Source organism: Equus przewalskii, chromosome 25 (genome assembly GCF_037783145.1).
Source record: "Equus przewalskii isolate Varuska chromosome 25, EquPr2, whole genome shotgun sequence".
Lineage (NCBI taxonomy): Eukaryota > Metazoa > Chordata > Mammalia > Perissodactyla > Equidae > Equus > Equus przewalskii.
Window position 1 is genome coordinate 18,865,003 of NC_091855.1, and position 17,032 is coordinate 18,882,034.

The 17,032-nt window shown below is 36.7% G+C and overlaps 1 protein-coding gene across 1 annotated transcript in view; it reads left to right on the forward strand.

Annotated features, from left to right (window-relative positions):
* The window catches only part of DNAL1 (dynein axonemal light chain 1), a 39,393-nt gene that overhangs the window by 17,101 nt on the left and 5,260 nt on the right, over positions 1 to 17,032 (forward strand). The window contains exons 5-7 of the mRNA XM_008534800.2: positions 937 to 992; positions 11,111 to 11,237; positions 12,388 to 12,528. Of these exons, the coding sequence (XP_008533022.1) occupies positions 937 to 992; positions 11,111 to 11,237; positions 12,388 to 12,528 (324 nt within the window). The remainder of the gene's footprint in view (positions 1 to 936; positions 993 to 11,110; positions 11,238 to 12,387; positions 12,529 to 17,032) is intronic.

The window sequence follows — 17,032 nt, forward strand, 5'->3', positions numbered from 1 at the left end:
CAATTATTAAGCTCTTGACATGTGGCTAGTGTAACTGAGAAACTGAAGTTTTAACTGTAGTTAATTAATTTAAATAGCCACATGTGGCTAGTAACTTACCATATTAGACAGTGTAGTTATAGAAGTTTAAGCTGTGAAAATCAAATGTATAACTTATGTGTAAGTAATCAAAGTACTTTTTTAAAACAGAAATGAGGTTTCCTGTGTTGTACTAGAAATCTTTTTTTTAATTTTAAAAAATAATACATGCACATGGTTTTATGCAAATAGTTCAAAAGAGGTTACAATGAACAATAAGTCTCCCTTTAAGCATAGACTCTCAGTTCCTCCCCCAAAGCAACTACTGTTTCTACTTTCTTTCTTCTCTTCCAGAAGTAATCTATAGATATACAAATAGAAACATCTTTTTAAAAAATACAAATAGGCATTTTTAAAACCAAATCATAATCTATAATTATTTAAAAGATGGAAAGCAAAAGATTTTTCAAACGCTAATTCATTTTATTTCACTGCTCATATTGTGTGGAATGAGGCAGATTGTACATAAGTGTGTTTCTGTTTTCTGGTGTGAGTCCTCATACTGTAAGAGATTTGAAATATATATGCCCCCAAATTTAAAGTTCAAATCTTCTTTACTTTTATTTTAACCTTGTAATATTTTTACTAGCCAGCAATTTAAGACCATGCATTCCAAATAGCTAACTATTTTTATATGTAATATTGGCATAATGAGAAATTATAGTTGTAGTGTTTATCTTAGATGATAGGTCAATGTTATATCCTACTTGATTACCACTTTTTATTAATACAGCCTGTCTTACTCATTATATAAGGATATTTACTATATAAAACTTATTAAAGCTTTATTATACTAGATTTATAACAATTGTGCAATATGATTCTCATAAACAAAAAATTGCTTTCTTTCCACTACAGAAAACTTGAGGATATTGTCTTTAGGAAGAAACAACATAAAGAACTTAAATGGACTGGTAGGTTGTTATTTATTAATTTTAAAAAGCATACACTTTTTCCTTAGTATACAAATAATACTTGTCCATTGCAGAAACTTTACAAAATAGGAAAGCAACTATAAAAAGTACCTAAAAAGCCACTGACAATTTAAATACTGCTAACATTTTGATTGACATCTTTCTTGCTTTTTTTTCTATTCTTCAATGGCTGTGTAGAGAATGAAATCATACTATACATATTGTTTTGCATCTCCCTTTTTTTTTTACTTAATATGTAAAGATCATTTTTCCATGTCATTCGTTCATTCAACAAAGCCATTCAATATATTTCTTGAATGCCTACTTTGCCAGGCACTGTTCTAGGCACTAGAGATACAGCAGAATATAAAATAAAGTCCTTTCTCTCATAGAACTTACATTACAGTGGCGAGAGACAGACCAGAAAATAATTGTATAATACATCAGGTGGTGATGAATGCAATGAAGAAAAACGAGGCGTATGAGAGAACATAGATTGATGGGAAGTCTTCTCTGGAAGTGAGGAGTGCAGGCTATCGAGCTGACAGAGGAGCAAGTGCTGCTGGCTGAGATGGGACAGCAAGTGCAGATGTCCTGAAACTGAAGCTGCATGGTCTGCTTGAGTAAGAGCAAAAGAGTTGAATGAAGGAAGGAGAATTGTCCTCAGTAAGGTTGAAGAGGGAGCCAGGAGCCAGGAGCCAGGCCACATCAGGCCTTATAGGTCTTAAGATTTTAGATTTTTTTCCAAGTGGTTTGAAAAGCCTTTGGAAGTTTTTGATCCGAGGATGTGCCTTCAGTTTTTAAAATAATTTTCTACCATATCCTTTTTTAATAACAGCATGATATTCTATTTTATTGATGTACCATAATTTATTTAAATCAGTTATTTATTATTCATTATTTCCAGTTGGGAGTTATTATAATAAATGCTGTTATGAATCTCCTTTTAGCTATATTATTGCATACATCTATGAATAATTCCTTGGATAAATTCTTTGAAATGGACTTGCTGGGTCAAAAGGTATGAATTTCTTTTAAAGTTTTTGTGACATATTATCAAGTTACCCTTCGGAAAGTTTGTAACAATTTATACTCTCACCAGTAATGGATGAGTGTTCCCATTTCCCCCTACCAACCTTTGGCATTTAAAAATTTTTTTTTTTTTCCTATGGGAAAAGAGAAGACTTTTTTTTTTAAGGTATGCTTTTTGATGAGAAAGATTGGCCCTGAGCTAGCATCTGTTGCCAGCCTTTTGTTTTTCCTTCTTCTCCTCCCCAAAGCACCCCCAGTACATAGTTGTATATTGCAGTTTTAGATCCTTCTAGTTGTGCTATATGGGACACTGCCTCAGCATGGCCCAATGAACGGTGCTACGTCTACGCCCAGGATCTGAACTCGTAAAACCCTGGGCTGCCAAAGCAGAGCGCGCAAACCCAACCACTCGGCCACAGGCCAGCCCCTTTCCTCTTTTTTTTTTTCTCCCCAAAGCCCCAGTACATAGGTTGTGTATCCTAGTTGTAAGTCATTATATGAACTTAACCACTACATGGCCAGGCCAGCCTCAAAATTTTTTAAGTTTTTGACAATGTATTCTATTTGTATATTTATTGGCCTTTGAATTTCCCTGCAAAGAAGTTGAGATGAAACAATATTGTAAAACCAGGCAATTTCAGGAAAGATGAAGCTGATTTCTTCTTCTTGTGTCTGTTCCCCAAAAGACAATCATTTTTTTAAAGTGTTTATTGTTAAGTAATTAATAAACATTCTGAAATTTATGACTCTAGCCGCCTTCCCTGCCTCCCAATAAGTCTAGTTTCTCCTTCCTAAGAGCCAGTGGGGCTGAAACTGCAGTGCTTGCCAATAATAACCTCCCAAGACCAGGCAGGCTAAATGGCCATTCCCCCATTACAGAAGCAGCTGCTATACCTGAATAGGAGTCAGTGTTCAGAGGTGCAATTCTGGATTATCTTAAATTTTCTGAATAATATTCCCACTTCTGTGTGTCTACTTACCCACAAAAAGTGTTATTAATAAATTTGTAAATGCTTGGAAATTCTTAGAGATTACGTTCTAGAGTAAAATAAAGTTTTCTCCCCTAAAACAATAACCAGTAGTTGAATTGTTTGCTTTCTAGTTAGAGATAATGAGTAAAACCCTTAATGTTCTGTAAAAAAATGTTTTTGTTTTTCTAAACCATTGGTAAATTTAAAGATATTTTGCCGTCTCTCTATTGTCTGAGCCTTAGATGGTAAAAAGTTCATCATTATTCATAATGGCTAAAATAATAAGTTGTAGTAAGAAAAATTCAGAATTTATTATACCTCTTACTAAACATTATTTACTTTGAATTATCTGTAAAGCAAGAGTTTGTAAATAAATGTACCCCATAATTTTTAGGATCAATAAGATAGATACATGATGTTCCCCCAGGTATTTATGGAACACCAGATTCTCAAGTATTGCTATAATATAAAAATGTAATATATACCTAGAAACCACAAAGAAATTGTGAATATAGGATTAAAGGCACGTATGGAGATATTATCCAGCTGAACCATCACTTGCTTAGAGCTCTTCACCTTCTATAGACTCCTATCAATTACACCCAACAGTTGGTTTTCTTTCCAGGATGTGTGTATGTGGGTGTGTGTGTATGTGTGTACATACACCATACATACACCAAAACCAACATTTTACTAGTCTGAAAGCTTTGCTACTTATGCCTAGACTAAAGAAAAATAAATCTGCCTAGGGATACAGGTGCTGGGCTTTAAGTAGGTTCACATACTAACTGATTTATTCATCTAGGCACACCAGCCTCATAGCATGGTTTAAGTAGCTGCCACAATAGGTTACAAATGACTACTCTAATATGTGAAACATGGAGTGTTAAATTGAAGGGAAGGGGTCTGTTTAAAACTACTTAGGAAAACTGACTGTTAAGGTACATTATAACCCCATTCGTACTTATGATCTGGCCTCTGCCTTCCTTTCAGATCATTTCACATTACTCTTCTTCCTAGTCGGTAATCTTGAGCCAGTGGCATTCTTGTTCTTCCTTGAACATGCCAAGTCCATTCCCACTTGAGGACCTTTTTACTTGCTGCTTCCTCTGCCACAGAAACTCTGTCACCCTGCATTTCCACATTACTGGCTCCTTCCTAACCTTCACACTTGAGCTCAGATGTCAACCCCTCAAAAGTGACCCGACTACCTGATATCTAAAGCAGCCCTCTAGGCAATAGCTCTTACCACTTACAATTTTTTTCATCTTTCTTGTTATTATCTGAAATTCTTATTTGTTTGTTCTCTCTCCCTCTCTCTGTTTCTTTCTCTCTCTCACACACACGCGAATCCTAAAGAGCACGTCAGTTTTGTTCATCAGCGTCTACATTAGTGCTTGATACATGTAGTAGACACTCTATAAATATTTATTGAGTGACTTAATGTATGTTAACTAATTCTAAAAACTATTAGGCTAAATTTTTAATTCTAAGAGTAATATATGTTAATTGTAAAAACAAATCAAGCAATTCATAAATGTATGAAATATACTAAGTCTTTCCTATTTCTACCAACCTCCCCAACTCCTTAAGGTAACAGAGATAATATTGTTTTGTATCTTTAAAATTTTTTTCTGTGCACATACAAATAGATATCTGTGTGTGTGCTTGTGCGTGCATGTGTGTGTATGCATATATATATGTTAAATATGTTTGCACTGATAATATACAAGGCATATTTTTTCTGCTTTTTCATCCAATGATATATCAGGAAAATCCTTCCTTGTCAAAACATGCAAATTTAATGCATTTTTTAAAAATAGCTGTATGGTTTTCCACTGTCACACTGTAGCAGCTGTCTGTTGCTGTGATGCTGAAAGCTATGCCACTGGTGTTTCAAATATCATCAGGGTCACCCATGGTGGGCAGGTTTCAGTGGACCTTCCAGACTAAGACAGACTCGGAAGAAGGACTTGGCCACCCACTTCCAAACAAATTGGCCCTGAAAACCCCATGAATAGCAGTGGAGCACCGTCTAGTATAGCACCAGAAGGTGAGAGGATGATGCAAAAAAAGACTGGCAGGGTTCCACTGTGCTGTACACAGTGTCACTAGGAGTCAAAATCGACTCGATGGCACTAACAGCAACAAATAGTTTTCCACAGTATCAGTATACATCAATGTTTTTAACTGTTCCTATACTACTGAGCATTTAGATTATTTCCAGCAACTTTCTAAAGGAAGGGATATCTCTTTTTTTTTTTCTTTGCTGTTACAAATCTTGATGCAGTCAACATCTTTGCACATATATCCTTCAGCAGTTATTTGAGTATTTACATAGGCTAGATTCCTAAAAGTGGAAGTGCTGAGGATATTTTTGTGTGTTTAAATTTTTTATAGGTACCTCAAATTGCTGCCACAATGCTTATGCCAGTTTCTACTTCTGTCAATGGTATATTTGGTGGGGATTATCTCCTCCACCCTCAACATCCCTAAGTGTTATCCATGTTTTTAATATTCGCCAATATGATAGGTAAAAATGGAGCATTGTGTTGTTTTAATCTGTATTCTCTAGTTAGTTGTGATTTCAAACATCTCTTTTATATACTTATTAGTTCTGTATGTTTCTTCTTTTGGAAATTGGCCAAACATATTTTTTACCCATTTTCCTACTTGCTTTATCTTTTTCTTATTGAATTCTAGTCACTCTTCAATATTCCTAATAATTATCCATTATTGAGAATGTTATTATTATTGTTGTTGCAGTTAACATTTAACTATGTAGCAGACTCTTTACATGCATTATGTCATTTAAAACTTACAACAAGTAGATAATGTCCTCATTTTACGATAAAGAAACTGAGGCTTAGGTAGTTGTTTCAACTGCCCAAGTACAGTGAATGGCTTTCTTAAACACTTGCTGAGATGGCCAGTTTGTCATTAGCTATCACGGTCTTCAATGTGTATTCACTTTGTCTCAACTATTCTCTATGTAGGAGTCTTTCACACTCACATACGTGAACAAAGACAGTGAGCCAAGTATGTTCATTGCAACATAGCTTGTATTAGAGATGGCAACAACTAAGTGTCTATCAGTAGTAGACTAGCTAAATAAATAAATAATATACATGGGGGGAAATGAGGTAGGACTTAACTGTATGTGCTTAAATGGAGTAATTTTCAAGATATATTGTTAAGTGAAAAAAAGCAAAATGGATTTTGCTATGTGCATGTATGTGCATAGGATATTTCTGGTGATAGCTGTTACCTCTGGGGAAGGGAAGAGGTGTGGGGTGAGAAGGAGACTTGTCTTTTTATACTTGTTTGTACTGTTTGATTTTTTTTTCATTATCTTGTATGTTACTCACTAAATTTAAAAAAACTAATGCTTCCCAACCCAAAAAAATACAAAGTATTTGTATACTCATGTTCATAGCAGCATTATTCACAATAGCCAAAAAGTGGAAGCAACACAAATGTCCATCTAGGGATGAATAGATAACCAAACAAAAAAGAAGGTGATGAAGGAGAGGAGGACAGGAGGGAATAGGAGTCAAGAGGCAGAGGACTTAGCCAAGGTGGTCAAATCCAGGCAAGCTGATTGCAGACTCCTCACTACACTTTAATGCAGATAGTTTTCAGAATTATTAAATGTATTTTCTCTTAGTTTGTCACTTGTCTTCTTACTTTATTCATAGTTGCCATATGGAGTTTTAAATTTTTTATTTGTCTCACCTTATGACTTATGTGTTTTGTATCTTATACGGAAGGTCTTTGCTTTTAAGTTATAAAAATAGTCTTATATTTTCTTCTAGTACTTCTATAGTATTTTTAAGTATAAATTTTTAAAGTTTATACCTTTAATCCATCTGGAGTTTATTTTTACATGTTTCATGAAGCAGGTATCAAACTTTATTTTTTTCCTCCAAATGGTTTGCCATATATTGAAAAGTCCCCTTTTCCCTCTGTTTGGAAATGCCACCTACTCTTGTACGTGCATGTGTAGGTTCCTGGATGGTCAAGTTTCTTTCTGTTTGTGGTTTTACCTATATATTCCAGCTTCAATATCATGCTACCTTAATTTTCATTAGCTTTATGGGTTTGTTTTTTTTTTTTTTGAGGAAGATCAGCCCTGAGCTAACATCTGTCGACAATCCTCCTCTTTTTGCTGAGGAAGACTGGCCCTGAGCTAAGATCCGGGCCTATCTTCCTGTACTTTATATGTGGGACGCCTACCACAGCATGGCTTGCCAAGCGGTGCCATGTCCGCACCCGGGATCCAAACCGGCGAACCCTGGGCCACTGAAGTGGAACATGCGAACTTAACGGCTGCGCCACCGGGCCAGTCCCTAGCTTTATGTTTTGATACCTCTTGGGACAAGTCCTCTCTCCTTGTTAAAAATGTTTGAGGCTTTTATTGGACATTTACTCTTGAAGAGAAACTTGAAAATCAGCTTATCAAATTCATAAAAATAAATTCCCATTGGAAGTCTTAGAATTGTATTGAATTCATATATTGATTTGGAGAGAATTGATATCTTTATAAAATGAGTTTTCCCTTACAGGCAGATTTATTCAGATTTTTTATGTCTTTCAGTAGGATTTTATAGTTTTAATTCCTATAAGGCCTTGAACATTTCTCATACGAAAAGGTATTGCTAGGAAATTTATAATGTTTTGTTGCTATGATGAATGAGGTGATTTCTCTCTACTGACTTCCTGTTTATAAAATAAAAGCTATTTATTTTTGTATATTTGTCTTGTAATAAACCACATACAAGCAGTTCTTAACTGTTTACAGGTCAGGTTCTTAACTGTTTATAGGTCAGTATGTTATCTCAATTCATTACTTTATATACAAAGCAATCATAACAATAATAATGCATCATTTTGTGTGGTTCAAAATAGAGATTTTACAGCACTCCTTTAAGCCCTTCCAACTCCTGCAACCATCAACATGATCCTGTTCACAGAACAGATACTTACTTTTTTGTTTTCAGTACTCATTATGGTTTGCTGACCTCAAAGAATCATAAACTTTAATAGCTGAAAGGGACCTTAGAGAACTTCTTGTCCAATCTCCTCATTTCTTTTTCCATTTTTTTATTGTGGTAAAATACACATAATATAAAATTTACCATGGTAACCATTTTTAAGTGTACAGTTCAGTGGTATTAAGTATATTAGCATTATTGTACAACCATCACAACCATCCGTCTCCAGAATTGTTCTCATCTTATAAAACTGAACTTCTGTACACATTAAACAATAACTTCCCATTGTTCCCTCCCCCCAGCTCTCACAACCACCGTTCTACTTTCTGTCTCTATGAATCTGACTACTCTTAGATACCTCTTATACATGGAATCATACAGTATTTGTCTTTTTGTGACTGGCTTATTTCACTTAGCATAATTCTTCAGGGTTCATCCATGTTGTAGCGTGTGTCAGAATTTCTTTTGGTTTTAGAATGAATAATATTTTATTGTATATCTATATATATATATAAATGTATACCGTATTTTGTTTATCCGTTCATCTGTGACAGGCACTTGAGTCGTTTCCATCTTTTGTCTATTGTTAATAACGCTGCTATGAACATGAGTATCCAAATATCTCTTTTAAACTCTGCTCTCACTTCTTCTGGATACATGCCAAGAAGTGGGGGTTGCTGGATCATACGTTGTTAATTTTTGGAAGAACCACCAAACTGTTTTCCATAGCATCTGCACCATTTTCTGTTCCCACCAGCAGTGTACAGGGTTCCGATTTCTCCCTATCCTTGACAACACTTGTTATTTTCTGTTCGTTTGATTGTAGCCATCCTAATGGGTGTAAGGTGGTATCTCATTGTGCCAACCTCCTCATTTTACAGATTAAGAAACTAAGAAGAGAAATTATTTGTTCACATAGAGAAGCAGACCAGTTTGCTAAATGCCTGTTCACTCAAGGTCCAGTTCTCCAAAGGACTAGTTTATTGAATGGCAGATTTCGCTGAATTGATTCACACAAACTTAGCCTGGTTTTACTGATTGATATTCACCAGATTGCTTCACCAAAATCTTGTCTTTATTACCTGCTTACAAATATATAGAAAATTGTGTTGCTTGGGATGGTTTCAACACCCTTTGCAATTTTCTTTAAGATTTTAGTCTTAATTTTACTGCAGCTGTTTCATCTCAGCTGTTGGATTTGTCAGTCCATCTTTGTAGAATGTGAGTTTCCTATTTTAGACACTGATCACTTCTTAGATGATTAAAACCCATAAAAAGTAATCTAATTGAGCTGATTAGCAAATCTTTATATTCATGGAAGTACAGAAGACAGTGGAACAGCTTGAGAATGTTTTGAAAGACAGAACTACGCCCTGGGTATCCAAAATCTGTGCAACATTTGTAAGTCAATATACATAAGAAAATCTCATTCTGCAAAGTCCTATTCCCAAAGAAAGTCCAAAAATGCACTGAAATTTGGTTACGGCAAAACAGCTCCATTGAAATGGCTGAAAGCTAAACTAAAACTAAATTAATGCATCAAATGAGTGAACAAAGCATCACAGACATCTTCAAAAGTTATCCCATCTAAAGATCCTTCTAGCCAATCCTCTCTAAAATGGATTGTTATCATTTTTAAGTAGTTAATTTTTTAGTAAATCAGTAAAAGAGTCAATTCAGCAAATGGCTATTTGGAGAATTGATCAATTGGCTATGTAAAAATTGACCAAGAGTCCTCATCTGCACATGTAGAATGAGACTAAATAAGTGGCAGAACCCAGAATTGAGCCTAAATCTTCTAATCAGTATTTAATCAGTATTTTTTCTGCTATCTCACAGTTTCTAAATTGGAGAAATGAGATGGATGGGGATGCAGTGCAATGAATATGTATGCGATAAAGTTTAAATTATCTGAAGCCTTATTCCCCTCTTCTGAAAGATATATATGATATACTAATTAGATCCTTTGGGAGATTATATTAGAATAATAGCTGAGGGCGTTTGGTGAAATCATGAAGTTCTGATATAAGAGTGCCAGGACGGACTGATTTAAACGTTTCTGTTACTTTGAAACTGCTGTTTCTTCTACCCAGAAAGCTGAAACTAAGATGAGTCGTGGGAGTTGGAATGGCACACAGAAATAACTCAGGCCACTGCATTCTCAGCTTTTTGCCTTGGTTCCACCAGAATGGAAAATCCCTTAAGGATCTTTATCCAGGGAACATTTATTCTGTCTATATTCTCTGAAGGGGCAGTTACCAGGACGTAGACCTGGGCCTCACATTCTAGACATTACCGTGTGGATGTAGGTAAATTTTTTAGGTTAAGAGGGGATTGAGCATTTAATTGATCCTGCCTAGTATTTTTTTGTTTTTTAAGGAAGAAATAATCACTACATTTATGCCTGTAAAAGAAGGAAAAGTCTTTGTGCCGCCATTGATTATGTCTAGCATTTAAGAGAATGATATAATTTTTATACTATAATGGAAAAACTGTGCATTTTAAACTGAATTTTATACATCAAAAAAATAAGATTAATTGATGGATAGATAGATGGACAGACATGTGGTAGGAAAAGGATAGTAAAATGTTCAATAGTAGAAATCTGGGTAGTGGATATATGGATATTTACTATAAAATCCTTTTGACTTTTTTATGTTTGTAAGTTTCCATAATAAATATTTTTTTAAAACCCTGAATTTTAGACCTAGCTCCACTATTTAATAACATTGTAATCTTAGAAAAAGCCCTTAATCTCTCTATAATAGAAATAAAATTTTTGCTTTGCCCATCTTAAATATTATAAGGATCAAATAATATAATGTAGAGGGAAGTAATTTGAAAACTATACCATTCAATAAAAGTGATAAAATAGTGCTATTATTTCCCCTCTTGGTGATTTCAATAGCTATTCTTAGTTCAGATCAGTTTGGAGAGAGGAAGAGAATGTTCTACTTGGCTTTCTTAATGAGAAAAAACTCCCACACAGCCTTCAGCTCTCCTGCCAGTGGACAGGTGGGTCTCAGTTCTCTCTGAAGGCCATCGTCTTTATCTTTATAAGGAAGAGGCAGAAGGAAAAGCTTAAAAATAAGCATGTAAATCAGATTGCTTTCTTTTTCAGGAAGCCGTCGGGGACACATTAGAAGAACTGTGGATCTCCTACAATTTTATTGAGAAGTTGAAAGGGATCCATGTAATGAAGAAACTGAAGATTCTCTACATGTCTAATAACCTGGTGAAGGACTGGGGTAAGCTGAGGCTTGCTAACCTTCTACCTCCTGTCTATAGGAAATAGCCCATAGGGGACAGGAGGCAAAATGGGGACTTTTTTTTCTAAGCACAGAGGCAAATAGCTGTAGGAGTTCCTGTATTTCAGCTCAGCGCTTGAAATTTAAATTTAAATATTTACTTGGAATGATTATAATGGAATAGATCCTGGTCATGTTAATCATGAAAAAAATTTAAATTATCAAAGGCTGAAAGGAATCAGTTGAAATTTAATAATTCTTGGATGGAAGACCTTTTTGACGTCTCTGTTGCTTTGCTTTTTTATTGTACATTATCCATTCAGCATTTACTAAAACCCTACTATGTGCCGTGAGCTATGCCAGGCTCTTGAGATACATAGTTGAATAGGACACTATTCCTGCCCTCACAGAGTTCACAGCTTAGTGGGGAAGATTAGTTCATAAGGGAATAATTATGAAACTGATAAGTTCTGCAATAGAGGTTTGAATGAGTTGCTTTAAGAATTAAAGGTGAGGGGCGGGCCCCGTGGCCGAGTGGTTAAGTTCGCGCACTCCGCTTCGGCGGCCCAGGGTTTCACTGGTTCAGATCCTGGGCGCGGACGTGGCACCACTTGTCAGGCCGTGCTGAGGCAGCGTCCCACATGCCACAACTAGAAGGACCCACAACTAAAATATGCAACTATGTACTGGGGGGATTTGGAGAGAAAAAGCAGGAAAAAAAAGAAGAAGATTGGCAACAGTTGTTAGCTCAGGTGCCAATCTTTAAAAAAAAAAAAAAGAATTAAAGGTGAGGGAATGCGCAGAGACAAAAGCAGTTTAGCCTAGCGCATACTGCTGCAGTACGACAGAGAGAAGACCTGTCACTGCTCATTGATGTGCTGCTCTTTTGATTCTGAACCTTAGCTCCTCTTCTTATCCCATCCTTAGGCTGGCAAAGGTAGAAGTATGTTTTCTTTTTCCCTCCCCTTTCCATGTATCTTCAGAGAATGACTTCATATGGTTTAGCTTCCCTCACTTCCTTGAAAATCTTAAAAAGTGAATTGTTCTGATTAGTCACAAGCCGAGAACTAGTGATATTGGAATTCAACCCCCAAAATCGTAATAGTGAAACTTGCCATTTTAATATGGAATGTATTCTTTGTACTTGTAGCTGAATTTGTAAAGCTAGCAGAACTGCCCTGCCTGGAAGACCTGGTGTTTGTAGGCAATCCCTTGGAAGAGAAACATTCTTCTGAGGGCAACTGGATTGAAGAGGCAACCAAGAGAGTGCCCAAACTGAAAAAGCTGGACGGTGAGTGACTCGGAACCAGCTTGGAAATGTTTTCTAGCCATAAGAGTTGAATTTGTGACATGGAATCTTGAAAAGGAGTAAAACTAAAGAAAATGATAGGTTGTCTCTAATCTCCAAGGCCACTTCTGTTCACAGGAAATTTGATGGTCTGGGTTTGGGCCAGGACCCAAAGAAGGAAAACTCCTAGGATATTTAGACTGGTATAAGATCATCTGTAGACCAAAAGCTTACAAGAAAACTGGGTTTATTCTCAAGTCACAAAGGTATTATTTTGCAGAATAATTAGACATAAATGATAAGCAGTTGCTTTTTCACAACTGGATCAAAATTGTAGTGTTCTCTGTCACCCTCTTCCCCAGTTTTAATTATCCAATATCTAAGATAGGTGTCAATGTCAGTAGCTATCCCTGATTGACTGGGTTCAAGTCCCACTTCTACCGCTTCATAGCTTTTTGTCGTTGTGCTAGTTAATCTCACCAAACCTTGTTCTTTTGTAATCTAAAAACTGGAAATGATAATAGTCACAGACTTCTCTGGGTCCTGCCTCCTCCCAGTGGTGCTATCAGGAAGCCAGGCCAGGATTCCAACTGTTCCAGAACCCACAGACTTCCCTCTTTTCTGCCAGCCCAGGGCAATATCTTTCTAGTCCAAGGAGAATTACTATCCCCCTGCTTCTTTGCCACATCTTTCTGCATTTTCTCAGAAACTATCTTCTCAGTGATCTTCTTAGGCTTTTCAAAGACCAAAGCCAATAAGTCTTGATGGTCTGTTTCTGCTTTCCACACTGTCCCTGAAGCAATGAAGCACAGAGCCGACTAGCCTACCTGATTGAATGCGGGAAAGGAAGATATTTAGAAGAAACAAATAAGTAATATCCAGCTACATTATAATCATCATCATCATCATGATACCATGTACCAAATGCATGTTTTCCTCATTGTCTTCATCACCGAACTCATACAATATTCACATTCAAAACAAAAGGACCTAGTCGTCTATGATTGAAGCTTCCTTGTCCCTCAACTCTTCTCTCCCCTGCTCACCACCTCTCCTGCCCTACCATTCTATCCTTCCTATTCTGTGTCTCTTCTTTACCACCTCTATCTAAAGCTCAGTGTTCAACCCTTTTATCCACCTGAGCTTACTATGGCGGTTGTTCTTAAATGGGGCTACATCCCTGTGGAGGGAAATTTCAGATCTCTGGGGAAAGAGTGAAAGAGGTCTATAGTGTGAAGAAGTTTTACAGGGGATTCTGATATGCCTCCCTGGAAGAGATGTGCTCATCTCTCCTCCAATTGAGAATTATTGATGTCAAAGTCTCTTTTCCTACACCAAAAAACTTTAACGGCTTGATTGAGGTGTAATTCACATACAATTAACTGCACGTATTTAAAGTGTATAATCTGATATGTTTTGACGTACATATATACCTCTGAAATCATCCTCACAATTAAGATAGTGAACATGTGATAGTGACTTTAGTTAACAATACTGTATTGTATACTTGAAAGTTTCTAAGAGAGTAGACCTTGAGAGTTCTCACCACACACACACAAAAAGGTGACATGAGGTGATGGATGTGCTAACCTTATTGTAGTAAGCATTTCATAATATATATGTATTTCAAATCATCACATTTACACCTTAACCTTACACAATGTTATATGTCAATCATATCTTAATAAAGCCAGGTAAATAAAGATAATGGACATATACATAACCCCCAAAAGTTTCCCTGTGCCTCTTTGTAATCCTTCCCACCTGCTGCTTGCCCTGTCCCTCCCAGGGCAATCCCTGATCTGCTTTTGGTCCCTATGGCTTAGTTTGTATTTTCTAGAGTTTTATATAAATGGAATCATGCAGAATGTTCCCCTTTTTTCTCTCTGGATACACACCTAGGGATAAAATGACAAAGACAGTAAATTACCTCTTGTGGGGAGGTACAGGAATAATCAGGAAGAGGCAAACAGGTTTCTAAGATACTGGTAATGTTCTATTTCCTAAATTGGGTGATGGGTATACAAGCATTGGTTTTGTTACTCTTTAAATTGTTTATTTTGTATTTGTACGAACGAATATTTCACAATTTTAAAAACTAGAAAAAAGAGACATTAGAGTCTTAGACTTCAGCCTTTTTGTATTCACCTTTGGTTGGACTCTAGAAGTCATTTGAATCATTTGTATTTATGTCCTTCAGGATTGTACACAGGAAGTGAACTCCTTCCCTTAAGAATGGAGCAGAACCTATCATGTAGACCCTGAATAGACCAAGCCACATTTTAGCCTTTTGGACCAAACATTGACCTCAGGCCAATTTGAACAGCCCCTAGAAGTGGGATAGACCAGAACAGAGATGGCTACAGCAGCTAACTTGCCTATTTTTGCTCCTCTTCTGTTGCTTATAAGCAAAACTGAGGGATCTGAAAAAGCTAAAATGAAAAAGCTAGACTATACCAAATTATAGTGGGCTGTAGAGCAACTCTCCTGCCAGATGGTCATATAACTTGGTATAACCACTTTGGAAAACGGGCGTTATCTACAAAAGCTCTACATACACATTCCTGATTGTTGTTAGTGCTGTCAAGTTGCTTCTGACTCCTAGTGCCCCTGTGTACAGCAGAGCAGAATACTGCCTGGTCTTTTTGCACTGCTGCTTTTCATAGTGTTTTCATGGCCAATTTTTTCAGAAGTGGGTGGCCAGGTCCTTCTTCCTAGTCTGTGTTGGTCTGGAAGCTCCGCTGAAACCTGTCCACCGTGGGTGATCCTGCTGGTATTTGAAATACTGATGACATGGCTTTCAGCATCCCAGCAACACACAGCCGCCAGTATAACAACTAGCGGGTGGGTGGTCTGGTTCCCTGACTGGAAAACAAACCAGGGCTGCTGGGGTAAGAGCACCGAATCTTAACCACTAGACCACCAGGCTGGCACATATCTCTTATGACCCAGCAATTTTTCTCCAAGCTGTATGCCCAAAAGAAAAGGATATGTTTGTTTACCAAAAGACAGGTATGAGAATTTCATAGCAGCACTATTTTAATAGCCATAAATTAGAAACAACCCAAATGCTCATCAACAATAGAATAAATAAATTATGACATTTCATACAATGAAACATTATAGAAATGAATAAACTACAACTTCACACAACATAGATAAATCATACAAACATAGTGTTGAGCAAAAGAAGCCAGATGCAGAGTGCATACTTTATCATTCCCTTCATATCAATTTCAAAAACAGGGAAAATAACCTATGGTGTTAGACATTAGGACAGAGTATATGTTTTGTAGGGGGATAGTGACTGGAAGGGGGTCTGAGGAAGTTTTGGGGTTTCTGATAATGTTTTCCTAATCTGGGTGCTGATTACCAGATATGTTCACTTTATTTACTTTTATCAATCTGTACACATATAATTTATGCACTTTGTGTGTATATTATCCTTCAATAAAACATTCTCCCCCCGCAAACATGCTGTGGGGAGAACAGAGATGTAAAATTCTGCCCCTGCCATACAGACCGTGAATGTTCATTTAGAAAGGATCACAGAGGAAGAGGCACTGGAGTGGATTCTTGATGAAGGGCAGGGTTTAGGTGGCACGAGAGATGGGAGGGCGTTCCAAAATGGAGGAACTTTGTTCAGCAAGAGTCCAGAGGTAAGAACGTGCAATATGAGTTTGGGAGACAGTGAGTTGATCAGTTTAGCTGGAGTGGAAGGTGACTAGCTGAAGAGTTAAGACTGAATAGTTGTTTGGGGTCGGATTGTGGGCAGGATTCAAATGCCAGAGCTCAGAAGATGGGTGGCCCTTGACCCAGTGAGAGCCTGCAGATTTGTTTTGTTTTCTGTGCTTTGGTTCTTTGGATTTTTTTTCCAGTTTATCCCTAATGTTTAATATTTGGGGAAGTAACATAAAAATTCAGATTTCTGGAAACACTGGGTTGCATATTTTATTGTGAAAAATGAAGAATATTTCTTTGTGTTTAACATACAAAGTTTTTTTAGTGTGTATAGGGCTTTATTTTTCTGCCTGGCACCTGTAGGCATTTTTATTTGCAATTCTGCATTTGAGAAGCCAAATATTCATAAGTGCTTACATTAATCCATTTCAGAATTCTCCTCAGAGGCTTTTTGGATAATTTGAAATTAAAGAGATTATTTATGAATTTTTATTTTTTTATTTTTATTTTTTTGGTGAGAAAGATTGGCCCTGAGCTAACACCTGTTGCCAACCTTCTTCTTTTTGCTTGAGGAAGATTGTTGCTGAGCTAACATCTGTGCCAGTCCTCCTCCATTTCGTATGTGGGATACTGCCATAGCATAGCTTGATGAGCGATGTGTGGGTCGGTGCACAGGATCCGAACCCATGAACCCCAGGCCGCTGAAACAGAATTCACGAACCTAACTACTACACCATGGGACCTGCCCCACAAAATTTTTTTATTTTTATGGCATACTTCACAGCATCTCAGAGCTTCTCAGGTTAACAGGAAAATATTTCATTTA